Source organism: Chrysochloris asiatica, unplaced genomic scaffold (assembly GCF_000296735.1).
Source record: "Chrysochloris asiatica unplaced genomic scaffold, ChrAsi1.0 scaffold00390, whole genome shotgun sequence".
Taxonomy (NCBI): Eukaryota; Metazoa; Chordata; class Mammalia; order Afrosoricida; family Chrysochloridae; genus Chrysochloris; species Chrysochloris asiatica.
The window spans coordinates 1,410,104-1,424,829 of NW_006408908.1; the positions used below are offsets into that span (position 1 = coordinate 1,410,104).

General features: G+C 38.3%; 1 protein-coding gene across 1 annotated transcript in view; it reads right to left on the reverse strand.

Annotated features, from left to right (window-relative positions):
* IL7R (interleukin 7 receptor) overlaps window positions 1–9,485 on the reverse strand; it is a 24,787-nt gene extending 15,302 nt beyond the window's left edge. Inside the window, exons 1-2 of the mRNA XM_006876548.1 lie at window positions 9,404–9,485; window positions 5,893–6,031 (exon numbers count right to left, since the gene is read on the reverse strand). Coding sequence (XP_006876610.1) covers window positions 5,893–6,031; window positions 9,404–9,485 — 221 coding nt within the window. The remainder of the gene's footprint in view (window positions 1–5,892; window positions 6,032–9,403) is intronic.
* Between the last annotated feature and the right edge of the window lie 5,241 nt (window positions 9,486–14,726).

Consider the following 14,726-nt stretch of genomic DNA (forward strand, 5'->3'; position numbering starts at 1 on the left):
AAATCTTAAGTACCTTTTGAGACATGTATACAACATATTACCATCACCTCAAGTAAGATGTAAACTATTTCTTTCACCTCAGACAAATGCCCACCACTCGTGTGTCAGTTTGTCGTACTATGGTAGTTGGAACAAGGAATGTACAAAGTATGAATCTAGGAAAACTGGAAATTGTAAAAAATGAAATGGAACACATAAACATCAGTATCTTAGGCATTAGTAAGCTGAAATGGACTGGCATTGGCCATTTTGAATCTGACAACCATATGGTTTACTATGCTGGAAATGACAATTTGAAGAGGAACGGTGTGGTATTCATTGTGAAAAAGAACATATCCAGATCAGTCATGAGTTATAACACTGTCTGTAATAGGATAATATCCATGCGCCTATAGGGAAGCCCAAGGAGCTCTGGTAACGTAGTGGTTACGAATCAGACTGTGAACCGCAAGGTCAGCAGTTCAAAATTACCAGGTGTTCCACGGGAGAAAGATGAGGCTTTCTGCTCCCGTAAAGAGTTACAGCCTCGGAAACCCTTTACGGGTTCTCGCTATGAGTCAGAACTGACTCCACGGCACATAACCACCACAGGCAAGCCCAGTTCATATCACTATTATTCAAATTCATACCCAAACCACTAAAGCCAGTGAGGATGAAACAGAAGAATTCTACCAATGTCTTCAATCTGAAATTCATCAGACATGCAATCAAGATGAATTGATCATTAGTGGTGACTGGAATGCAAAGGTTGGGAACAAAGATGAAGGAGTAGTAGTAGGAAAATATGGTCTTGGTGATAAAAATGATGCTGGAGATCACATGATAGAATTCTGCAAAAGCAATAAATTGTTAATTTCAAATGCCTTCTTAGACAACATAAGAGATGACTATACACATGGACCTCACCAGATGGATACACAGAAATCAAATTGACTACATCTGTGAAAAGAGATGATGGAAAAGCTCTATATCATCAGTCAAAACAAGGGTTAGATTGTGGAACAGACCATCAATTATTCATATGCAAATTCAAACTGAAGCTGAAGAAAATGAAAACAAGTCCATGAGAACCAAAATATGACCTTGAATATATCCCGCCTGAATTTAAAGATCATCTGACGAACAGATTTGATACATTAAACACTAAAGACCAAATACCAGAAGAATTGTGGGATGACATCAAGAACATCATACATGAAAAAAGCAAAAAGTCATTAAGAAGACAAGAAAGAACGAAAAGATCAAAACGGATGTCAGAAGAGGCACTGAACTTGCTCTCCAGTGTAGAGATGCTAAAGCAAATAGAAGAAATAAGGAGGTCCAAGAGCTGAAGAGAAAATTTCAAAGATTAGCTCGAGAAGACAAAGTTAAATATTACAACAAAAGGTGCAAACATCTGGAATCAGAAAACCAAAAAGGCAGAACACACTCAGCATTTCTCAAGCTGGAGGAACTGAAGAAAAAATTCAAGCCTCGACTTCCATTATTGAAGGATCATCTGGGCAAATTATTGAATGATGCAAAAACATCAAATGAAATGCAAGGAATACACAAAGTCACTATGCCAAAAGGAAATGGTTGATGTTCAACTGTTTCAAGAGGTAGCATATGATCAAGAGCCAATGAAGGAGGAAGTCCAAGGTGCATTGAAAGAATTGCCAAAGACCAAGATCCAGGAATTGATGGAATCAAAATTGAAATCTTTCAAGAAAGTGAGGTGGCACAGGAGACACTCATTCATCTCTGCCAAGAAATTTGGGAGACAACTATCTGGTCACTGATTGGGAGAGATCCATATATGTGCCCATTCCAAAGAGAGGTGACCCAATGGAATGTGGAAATCATCAGACAATATCTTTGATAGCCCATGCAAGTAAAGTTTTACTAAAGCTAATACAGAAACAGCTGCAAGCATACATTGACAGAGAACTTCCAGAGGTTCAAGCTGGCTTCAGAAGAGACATTGAATGAGGGATATCCTTGCTGATGTCCAATGGATCTTGGTTCAAAGCAGAGAATATCAGAAAGACGTTTACCTGTGCTTTATTTATTTATTTATTTATTTTACCTGTGCTTTATTGACTACGCAAAGGCTTTCGATTGTGTGGATCATAACAAGTTATGGACAACATTGCATAGTATGAGTATTCTGGAACACTTAATTGTGCTCATGAGGAATCTGTACCTGGACCAAGAAACAGTTGTTTGAACAGAACATGGAAACACTGAATGGTTTAAAATTAAGAAAGGTGTGTGACAGGGTTATATTCTTCACCATACTTATTCAACCTGTATGCTCTGCAAATAATCTGAGAAGCTGGGTTATATGAAGAAAAATGTGGCATCAGGATTGGAGGAAGACTCATTAACAACCTGAGATATGCAGCAACCTTGGTTGCTGAAAGTGATGAGGACTTAAAATACTTACTGATGAAGATAACAGAGCAAAGCCTTTGGTATGGATTGCATCTAAATGTAAAGAAAACAAAAATCCTCACCACTGGACCAATGAATAACATTCTTATTAATGGAGAAAAGATTGAAGTTGTCAAAGACTTCATTCTTTTTGGATCAACTATCAACACTCATGGAAGCAGCAGTCAAGAAATCAAACAACGTATTGCATTAGGCAAATCTCTTGTACAAGACCTTTTTAAAGTGTTGAAGAGCAAAGATGTCAGCTTAAGGACTAAGGTGGTGCCTTACCCAAGGCTTTCATAAAAGAGATGCCTAGACTTTTAAATGTTGGCAAAATGAACTACTGTGCAAGGAACCAAAAACCTTTGGTCTTAGAATCAACACATTTTCTTTGTTTTGCTTCAATAGCTTTGATTAGATTTTTAATGAAAATCTGATAACATGAGAGAATTAGCTATCATTTTTTGGCACTCACTGATGTGGTGCTGTAGGATAAACACTGGACCTCAAGGTTGGTTTGACTTGCAAGGTCGGTGGTTCAAAATCAGCAGCCACTCTTAGGAAACCCTAAACAGGGTTGCTATGAGTAGGAATAGCCCCAACAGTACTTGAATAACTAATATGCCGAAAAGACCCCTAGTGATATACTGGTTAGGGGCTCAGCTACTAACTAGACGTTCAGCAGTTGAAATTCACTAGCAGATCCTCCTGGGAAAAAACCCATAAAGATTACAGCCACGGTCACCCTATTGTTGTTGCTGTTGTTGTTAGGAGTCATCAAGTCAGTTCTGACTCAGCAACCGTATTCACAACTGAATGAACACTGCGTAGTCTGTCATCATTCTCACAATTGCTATTGCCACTGTGGCAATCGATCTCATTAGGGCTCTTTCTCGTTTTGCTGCCCTTCCACTTTACCTAGCACAATGTCCTTCTTCAGGGACTCGTCCCTCCTGATCATAGGTCTGAAGGATGAGAGACGAAGTCTTGCCTTCCTGTTTTCTAAGGAGCATTCTGGCTGTATTTCTTTCAACACAGACTTGTTTGTTCTTCTGGCAGTCCATGGTACTTTCAATATTCTTCTTCAAAGACTCTGAACCTAAAAGGTTTACGAATCTACCTCTCAAGGTGTAGGCATTTCTTCCAAAAATAGCTGTTCCGTAGAAACACCTTCATCTGTCTGTTGTTACGTGTCATTGAGTCAGTTCTGACTCAATGAGACCTTCTGTAGGATTTCTGAGGAGCAGCTAGTGGATTTGAACCAGTGACCAGTCTAGTGCTTATCTTACAGTGCTACACCAGGACTCCTTCATTGGTTTAGGAATTCATGTGTGTTGTTAACACCAACAGGATGTCTTAAAAACTATTTATTTCTCACTGAAATATGAGGGGACTTCAAAAACTTTGTGGAAAAATTCCAGTATCTTTTAACCCCTTATTCCCACAAATTTTTTGAATACACCTTATCTTTGAATTCAATTGAAAAATCCAAACTCTGGTGGTGGTGACCGCGGCTATGTGCATGGAGTCTGTTCTGACTCACAACAACCGTGTGTAGGGTTTCTGAGACTGTAAATCTTTACAGGAGCAGAAATCCTCATCTTTCTCCCATAGAGTTGCTGGTAGTTACTAAATGCTGACCTTTCAGTTAGCAGCCTGATTTATAACCCACTATGCTACCAGAGCTCCTTAAACTGAGGCTATATGCAGATGAAAAACATGACAGGAAAAATCAAGAGACTTGTTAAAGGAAGTGGGTACATTTCTTTAAGTGTGGTCAAATATTGAGTGAGTGAAAGTGGACCCAGAGGTCAACCATGACCTGGTCAAGAGAAACCACGGTGAACATTACAGTCCACCAACCAGCTGTGGAGAGAACCCCAAGTCAAACCTCTAAGTTGTGGCCTCACTTTTGAATGAGTTACTTGGCTGCTTTAGCATCGTCCAGCTTCAGCTTAGGTAGTTGTGGTTCCGTGGTAAAATTCCCGCCTTCCAGATGGGAGACTGGGGTTTGATTTCTGGCCCAGTGTACCTTATATGAAGCCACCACCTTCCAGTAGAGGCTTGTGTGTTGCTAACACCCTGAACAAGTTTCAGTAGAACATGTAAACTAAAACATACCAGAAAGACCTGGTGATCAATTTCCCAAAATCAGCCATTGTCGACCACAATGATCTGATCCCATTACTCATGAGTCCACCATGTGTCAGAGACTGACTGGATAGCACCTAACAACAATTACAGCCTAGAATCTGACTATTGTAAGTTTCTGCTCACTTAAATTTTATTTCTGCACATTGCGTTATGGCAGTGAACTGGGAGAAGACAGATGGAAAGCACACTATGGATGGAATTCAAGTCCAAGGTCTTAATTATCTGATGACTGCCTCAGAAAGCACTGTGTGAACAGAGGAAGGAAGCTTCCACACATTTTTGTCAGGCATAGAATTCTGAGCTTGAACTCTGTATTATGGGGGATTGACAGAATGTCTCTGGAATTTAGAAAGCCCTCTTTACTACTGGTGAATCTTAACGCGTTTTCCTCACTAGAAATTAATTTAGAATTAGGCCATCTGATATGATTTTAGAGATAGCTATGAGTCAGAATCTCACGTTAGAGTAGTTTTACAAGTCCCCAGAGATAGTAACCCTTGGCAACAAGAGATGATGTACGGAGGAGGGCAAAGATAACCAGTCCTGTGTTCTTTAGCACACTTTCAAACTAGAGACTTTTTATTTTCTCTGAGACCTCATGAAACCAAGAGTGAATTTGTACCTTTGGATTTTTAGAGAATTTCTATTGAGAGGATCATCTGAAGTTAAACTGTGTCAAGAGGGTGCCTAGAGATTTGGTGTTAAATTTCAGATGTATTTTTCTTAAATTTTCATGGATTTTACTTGGGTTTAGAAGGTGTGCCTTTATATATAGAATTCTGGTTTCATGCTTCTTTTCCATTATTCATTACACACTGAATGATTCTGGTGGGTGTTTTACAGATATTAAATGATTCACTCATCATAAACTTTTTATGAGGCAGGTATATATCATTCTAAAAGTGAGGAAACTGGGGCACGAATAAGTCATGTAACTTGTTCTAGGTAAAAAACCTTAAGGAATGTTTATAGTGGAATTAGAAATCACTCTACTGGGCTCCGGAGTGAAACTTGAAGACTCTAATGATCTCATGTTGAGCAAATTGATTTGGGGGGAAGGAGTGTTCGAGGAGAACAGGAGAGATACAGAATTTCCAAGATCCATACCATCATTTGGCTATGGCAGCAGGACCTAGATGAACTATGAGTTTCTTTGAATCCTTTGATGAGAGACAAAGATTTAGGAGATTTTAGCAAATTCATGAGACTTTGAACATTTGAAAATTAGGCTACTCATTCTTTTTTTGTAGTGTTGCTCTGTGTTATATTAAAGGAGAGATTGAGGATTTCTGAGCACCCATTGAAACCACAATTCCTCACCATATTTCAAGTTCCAGATTGGTGCTGTTGACATCTGGGTCATCAAAAGCACAGGTCAGTGAGTGATGGGATCCATTCACTTCCAACTGACTGAAGCATGAGAATGAGTAGTCATCAGGTTCTGCATCTTCCAACTCTCCTGAGAAGGAACAAACCTGTAGCTGTTAATAAGCAAATGAATGCGTCCTTTTGGAATCTGTAGTGTCATTAATAAGATGACAGACCTCAGTACCAGGCATAAAGGAGTAAATCTATTTTATTTAAAGAAGGAATGCCAAAAGGTAAGGGGAAGAATTAAGACTTAACAAATCAAAACAAGAACTAAGGTACAAAGTTTTCTAGTAGAAGCAAAAGTTCATCACAATGAATAAATAACCTCTAAAGAATGTTCCCAATGATTTCTGCCATTGAGACAGTGCATTCATGATCTAGAGTGAATAACTCAGCACATTCTTTCCTTTCTTTAAGCTGGAATTTATTCTATTAGTTTGTACAAATCAGAGATATGTTATATCCATCACTCATATGCTACTGAATCAAATCCGATGCATCTTTATTGATTTCCTTCCAAATATTGGCTTTTCACATGAAGGAAGATGGTAGATATTATTCAGTTAGGAGTTTGCATTTTTGAGGTGTGGCTTTCACTTAATTAAGACATTCCCATCTAAAAAAGTAGCATTTATTACTTCCATTGTGAAAATACTTTTTAAAAGACAACTTCTCTTAAGATACTGAGCTAGGCAAATGTGATTAGATAAAATTAGCTTTGATAGAATTCAGATCTGGTGGACTTTCCAATAGATTTTACTGATATTGCTTCTGTTTCTGGTGAGATTGGAAAAGTCTGTCAGCAAACATAAACCGATTAGGATCTTAGAACATTCAGAGAAGTAAAAAGAATTCTCAGAGTGGTTCAGCATGAACCTATGGTTGCCTTTGGGACTTGGCCCAACTGTACCAGGAATTAGATGCCCTAAGGGCTTTCATTTGATCCAGAACATACTGAAATCACACCCCAACTGAATGTCCCAAAGAACCTGGGATGTCCAAACAGCACTCTCTGTATTTAATAGTTAATGGGCACCAGCAAAACAAAAGAGTTCCACTGACCTTAGTTGTCCAGTGTGGCAAAATGAGTTTGCTGTATTTTCCTGGTCATAGATGCCCTGTTCACACACTTTTTCTTGTTCTTTAAGTGACTGTATTTTAAGAGGCAGCTTGTTGGTTCTGTAGCAGGCGTTACAGGGCAGGGTTGCTTTGTAATCAAGGAATATCCCACCAAAAGCTTGAAAAAGCTTATGCCATTTTACAAAAAGAATGTTATACATGAATTAAGCTAAAACATTCTTAGCTAAGAGTAGTGGAGTACAGTTAGGACTTTTTATGCCAGAGCTCGATAGATGTAGTTTTAAATTCTTGTTACGGGTCTTCGGTGAAATTACTGAACTTCTCTAAGCCTTAGTGTTCTGATATGTGACATCATCTTATGAGGAATCATGGAGAGCAAACACATACAACTTACCCTAGCACACAATAAACGCGTTAACAAAGGTTAGCTAAAACATTCAGCATAATATTTGAGAAATAAGTAATGAAATGGTAAATTAAGAATTCAAATTCTAAAAATACACATGGAACTTAGGGCTTTTCTGAAAGAGTTCTATGGTAGTTGAAAGTGTTATTTTACAATAGTTTTGCAGTTACGTAGAGCTTTAGAGTAATGAGTTAATCTGTTATCTCAAAGTGCTCACGGTCTCCGTATATTTACCCATACATTTTTGAGGGGATAACCACTCCTCAGAAACTCTATACAGGGTTGCTATGAGTTGAACCCACTAGACGACACTTAGCAACAACAAAACAACGTATTATATGCAAGGCACTTTACTAAGTGTGGTTTATTTCCTTCCTTCTCAATGTAACTAATTAATTAAAAAATTAAATGGTTTGGATTATTTAATAATACTCCTTCTTCTCCTAATCAGCTTGTGTGGTTTTCAGAGAACCAACTTATCTTTCAACAAACAATAGCTAGTAAATTTGTGAATATTTTACAAGTCCAAGTGGGTAGTTACACATAAAATGCCTTTCAGACATTCTAAAAAAGAAAATAAGAAATTAAAAAAAGTTGAAGTGAAAATTCACTTTTCAATTAGAGCTATTTCTTTTAAAAACAGTAGAGCCATCAGGGAGAAGTAGAAGGAATTTGCTACACAAAACAAAACAAAACAACCCAAAAAACAGATAGGCTTTAATGGGAATATACTCCTCGGTAGGCCATATTTCCCTCAAGCTTGCTGTCATGTGTCTACTTCCATGCAAACATTTACCCTGGGATAATGATCAGCCCCCACAAAATGATTCATACATGTTCACGCTGTGCAAATGTCAACCCTCTGACAATTCCCTTAATGAGAAAATTCTAGGGATTTCCATCCTTAGTAATTACATGACTTAAAATATCTAAGCTGAGTCACTGGGCTAATATATTTGATATCATCTACAGCAAATACTTTGAACTCCTACAGTGAAAGGACTTAATTTGCGAGGACAAATAGATGGTCCACATTCCCGGAGGTTTTCTGTTGCTGCTGCTTCACTTTTGCCTATTGGTTTGTTTTAATTATTATGTATTTGTGAAGCAGGTAGGTCTAGTTCTAAACCAAAACCAAACCCACTGCCACTGGGTCAATACTGACTCACAGTCATCTTACAGGACAGTGTAGAACTGCCCCAGAAAGTTTCCAAGGCAGTACATCTTTATGGAAGCAGACTGTCACAGTTTTCTGAACCACTGGTGGGTTGGATCGGCCAACCTTTGGGCTAACAACTGAATAGTTCAGCTACTGTTCATCTGGTCTGGGTATTTATATCTGCAAAGAAAATTATTGTAGGAGGGCATGCTCGCTAATATGGTGACAGTATATTTCAGTGAAACAACTCACACAGACTATTCCCTAAGAATTTCACATGACTCTAGCAAAAATGAAAGGATTTTGAAGGCATTTTCAAAATCAATATGCATTAAATGCTTCTATGCTCTAGACACTGTACTAGGTGCTAGGGATTTAATACTGCCCAAATTTGTCAAAGTTTTTGTTTCTGGATACTTTATTTTGTCATGGAAGATGATGGAACCTTCTAAATGCTCAAACAAACCTTCATTGATGTCTTTACAAAATGAAATTACCTTGGAGATTTACCAACAAGCACAATTACAGCGCTGATATGCCAGAACAGAGGCATAAATTAGCATCTGAAATCCACAATTTGATAGTAAATAAAATTCTTTGTTGGCAAATCTAAGATCATTTGTAAACCACCCACCATATTGTCCTCATACCCCCTGTTCTGGTCATTAGAACAGTGTTCTAGTTTTGAACACATGCTAAGTTCTCAAAATGCTTTCCAACTTGTCCACTAGCTGAGGTCTCCTAAGGATCTGAGTAACCTAACATATATGCTAGAGAACATTCACAATCCTAAAGAAAAATGAGAAATGACTCACCATTCTGAGCATAGCCACTTTCTCCAGAAACGGCATGAAGTAAACAGAAAGCCATACCAATAGCTGTACCTAGAATTATCATTTTTACAGAGAGTGAGAAGAGTGAGCAAGCTATGAGTCTAAATGTGCAAATGAATGAGAGCGAGAGATACTTATATCTATAGCTTTGTACTAACTTAACCACAGCCAGGGGGAAGTATAAACACAGCAGAAAAGAAGGCGAGTACCAGAAACAGGAAGTCTAAGTAAACATATTGCTGGTGTGAGCAGAGGTAGAGGAAATCAGGGATAGTGAGCTTGTAAAATTATTATAAAAATAAATCAGTTGCCATTGACCCCCAACTCATGGTGATTCCATGAGTGACAGAACCCCCATCAGTTGACCCCCAACTCATGGTGATTCCATGAGTGACAGAACAGAACTGTGTTCCATAGGGTTTTTAATAGCTGATAGTTCAGAAGTAGATTGCCAGGTCTTTCTTCCAAGGCACCTCTGAATATAGTTGAGCCTTTAACCTTTCATTAGCAGCTAAGCATGTTAACCATCAGCACCACTCAAAACAAAAAAACAAACCAGTTGTTGTATACTCGATGTATTACTCAAGGCAACCCAAGTGTGTTAGAGTAGAACTGTGGTCAATGGTTGTGACCTTCTGGAAGTAGATTGTTAGATCTTTCCTCCAAGGCGCCCTGGTTGAATTTGAACAGCCAACTTTTCAGTTCATAGCCAAGCACTTAACTGTTGCACCACTCAGAAACACCCCCAATACAAATTCACTGTCATGGAGTCAAGTCTGATAATTAGCAGCCCTATGTAGGGTTTTCAAGGCTGTAAATTTTAAGGGAGCACACAACCTCATATTTCTCCCATGGAGCAGCTGGTGTGTTTGAACAGTCAATCTTGTGATTTGCAGTCCAGTGCTTATCCTACAACACCATCAGGCTCCTTAAGGGGCTCCCAGGAAATTGTAATTATTATACTCCTTGGTATTTCTTGAAGTCCTCAAAATGACTGGATTGATTTCAGAATAAAGTAGTGGATTCAGATCTAGCCTCAAGCTACCTCAGGCTGGAAACAGGATCCACTTTAAAAGAATCACAAGACAAAAATCTAAACTTACAAAGCTAATCAGTTTATAGGTAGATGAGTTTTGTTTATAGAAAGATTCTGCATATTATGAAGTAATTAATTGCAGATCTATTTTACATAACTTCCCTTCACATCTGAACATACACAAAAACCCAATTCAACTCAATGCTGTAGAGTTGATTTCAACTCATAACAACTCTGTAGAACAGAGGAAGAGAGTAAAGCTGCATTTAGGGTGTCAAAACTATACCCTTATGGAAGCCGACTACCATGTCTTTCCCTTATGGAGCAGCTGGTGGGCTCAAACTGTCAATCTTTTGGTTAGAAGCCAACCATTGTGCCACTAGTGCTTGGAACAAACACTAGAGAAGTTCATACAAACAGTAATTTTTTTCTGTATATTTTAATACTTATATCTCATTTATCATCATCATTAGGTACCATTAAGTCAGTTCCAACTCATACTGACCCTATGCACAACAGATTGAAACGCTATGCAGCCCTGTACCATTCTCACAATACTTGTTTCAGCCTGTTGTTTAAGTTCAATGTTTAAGTCCACTGATACTGCCACTGTGCCAATACATCTTGTTGGGGCCTTCATCTTTTTCGCAGACCCTCCATTTTTTCCAAGCATGGTGTCCTTTTCCATAGAGTGGCCCTTCCTGATAATATGTTCAAAGTACAAGAGATGAAGTCTCAACATCCTTACTTTCTAAAGAACATTCTGGCTGTACTTCTTCCAAGACTGATTCTTCTGGCAATCCATGAAACTTTCCAATATTCTTTTTCAACACCATAATTCAAATGGATTGATTTCCTCCATGGTCTTCCTTATTCATTGCCCAACTTTCACATGGGTATAAGGCAATTGAAAATACCATAGCTTGGGTCAAATGCACCTTAGTTCTCAAATTAACATTTTTGCTCTTGAAGGTTTGAAAGAGGTCTTTTGCAGCAGATTTGTCTAATGCAATACATAATTTGCTGCATCCATGAGTACTGATTGTGAATTCAAGCAAACTGAAATCTTTGACAACATCAATCTTTTTTCCATTTATGATGATGCTATTTATTGGTCCAGTTGTGAGGATTTTTGTTTTCTTTATATTGAGGAGGCTTCTACTCATTTGTTGTTGTTATATGCCGTGGAGTCGGTTCCGACTCATAGCGACCCTAAAAAGGGTTTCTGAGGCTGTAAATCTTTACAGGAGCAGAAAGCCTCATCTTTCTCCCATGGAACAGCTGGTAGTTTCGAACTGCTGACCTTGTGGTTTGCAGCCCGATTTGTAACCACTATGCTACCAGAGCTCCTATCCATAGTATGCATTTAATGGTTATTTAAGACTGGATTGGCTAAAGCTGGCTCATAGCCTACTTGTTTTTTGAATGAAGTTTTATTGAAAGACAGTCATGCCTATTCATTTGTATGTAGTGCGTGGCTGCTGTAGTCCTGCAAACAGCAGAGTTGAGTAGCTGACACAGAGACAGTATAGTTTGCAAAGCCAAAAACCATTGCTACCTTTGCTGGGCCTTCTGCTGATTCCTAATTCAATGGCTTAAATAGTGACTTTCTCAGTGCATTTTATAGGATTCTGTTTGTGAGCATCTTATTGCCACACAATTTTTCAGGAGCATAGGCAGAAGATTGAGACAACGTACACTTCCTACACTTGTCTACCAATTAAATTTTTTCTGAATATGACTTTATAGTGAAAGTAGTGGTGTTTGCTAAACCTGGCTGATTCCTAGAGGGTAACTAACTATTGGTTTCTTTTTTTTTTTAAGCCATATTCAGTGTTCAGAGCAAAGGTCAGTAGCAATCTTGCCATCAACAAATAGACAACACCTTTTGTAAGACTTCACTCTGCTCTGTCCTTCAAATGACTAATCAAATCTGGACTCGGGCCATGATGCAGCACCCTCTCTTTTGGAAAGAAACTGTATGACTACAATGATAAGGTGATGAATACGGAGAAAATGAGTGGACAGTGAATGACAGACCTTGATTTGGTACACTGTCAATGGTTACGATCGACTATCTGGGCCTGTAAAAACAACTAAGTGAACAGAGGTAAAGAGCATCCTCCAGGGAGTAGAACCAAGACAGACTGTGTTAGAAAGCTGTATGAGCTGGCTTGGTTCGTCATTGTTGTTACTGTGACAATTTAATGAAATGAGAAAAGAGGAGGTGGAAGCATTTGTACCGGTTTCTGGAAGTTCCTCTTTAGTATTAAGGCAGACTCAGAGAGAGGTAATGAGATTAGAAGCCCCATTATAAACCCAGTTCAACAGGACGTGTTTTATCTCCTCCAACTTCCAGGGACTTTTCTTGGCATTTAACAAGACTTACAAACCAGAAGCAAAGTGATAATATTGTATGTCAGATAATAATTTGTGTTCTCATTTCTAATCTTGTTTTGAAAGCTTGGTTAGAAAAGTCATATGCCTGATTCACAAAAATTGGTATGTTTTGCTCATTGAGCTGAAAATTCTTTAAAAAAAAACCCCAAAAAAGCTATTATTATAAATTCTCATGAACCAGGTAAGTGTTCAAAGAGAAATTACAAATTATATCTGTCCACCAACACAAATCTCATGAAGGGTTTACAGATTTGTCATTCAGTGGGCATGTAATTGGGTCATGTCTCTTTAAATTTTCTTGTTTATCATTTAAGTGGACTATCATTTTGATTGTATCTCTTTCCTTTAGTTGTGAAGATGTAAAAGAACAAAGAAAAAACACAATATTTTGGTACAGCATGTGCTAGTTTGTTCAGGGGATTTCCACTGGTGCACTAACTCTTTTTGGGTGGGGTCAGGAGAGGCCGAAGGACCTCAGAGAGAAACCTAAACAAAGTGAGGGGAGCTCATAAACCTGAGAAATCTCACTTGTCTTTCTAAAGATAAACTCAATCTCAAACTCACTGTCATTGAATCGATTTCGATCCTTTACAGGAGCAGACAGCCAGATCTTACAGTTAACAGTCCACTGCTTATCCTATATGGTACCATATCTATTTATTCACAAAGGTCTTATTGGTCCTTAGAAAACAAAGAAAAATTGAGGTTCTTTGTTCAACAAATTCCCCAAATAGCAGACAATGACAAATTGCTTTGCCATTCGTATCTATGAGAGAAGTAAAGGGAGAGGACAAGCACATCATGAAAGATTTCTCAGAGGATATGAGCCTTTACCTAATAAATAAGCTGCAATCCAGCTATTAGACTCTGGACAAAGCGAGGCCTTTGGTGTAGCAGCTTGATTGGAGCATCTGCTGTTTCTTCTCCTTTTCTCTTCTCTTGGCATTTCCGCTCATCTCCACTTTCTCTTTTATGTGTTGCATTCCTTTATTTTCATGAATTCCTCTGATGGGGTGAGTCATTAAAAAGAGAAGGCATTTTATTACTTCTCATACATAAGCAGAACATGTTATGTGTCCGTAAGTCAATTCTGACTCATAGACACTATATGAGAGTAGATTGGCCATACAGAATTTCAATGTGCTGGACTGCAAGGTCAGTTTGAACAGCAAGGGCAGTGGTTCAAGCACACCAGCCGCTTCTCGGAAACCCTATACAGGGTTGCTATGAGTCGGAGTCGACTCAACTTAACAAAAACAACAATCATTATGGAAACAGATCATCACATCTTTTCTCACATGAATCTGTTTGTAGGTTCGAACTTTCCAACCTTTCAGTTAACAGCTGAAAGGTGATGCTTAACTATTGTACCATGATGCCCCCTCTGCCAATACCAGTTCATCATCACTCTCTTTCCTTTATCCTTTTGTAAATCACTCAAGTCATCTGTCAAATAGAAACATCACATAGAAAATATTCTTTTAGTCTCATACTGTAATAGGCTATATGCCTTTTATATATTACTTATAGTGTCTAAAATAATTCAAATGGCTGACCTTTTAACTAGATTTGAGATCCTGGAATGTTGGAGTTGGAGAGTGTGTGCATATCTCATTTGGTTGTGTTTGTTTAATTGATAAAATTCTACCCAAGAAGCCCTGTGATTTCCATCTTTTCCCAATCAGTAGGGACTAATGTTTTCCAGGGCATTTTAGGCTGAGCATCTTAATGAACAACAATTAGTCTTTACTATCATGATTTACCTTTAATTAGATGCTGCCCAGTTGGTCCTGACCCACAGTGACACTATGTACAAGAGAGTGAAACACTAACCGGTCCCGTGTCATCCTCATAATTGTTGGTACACTT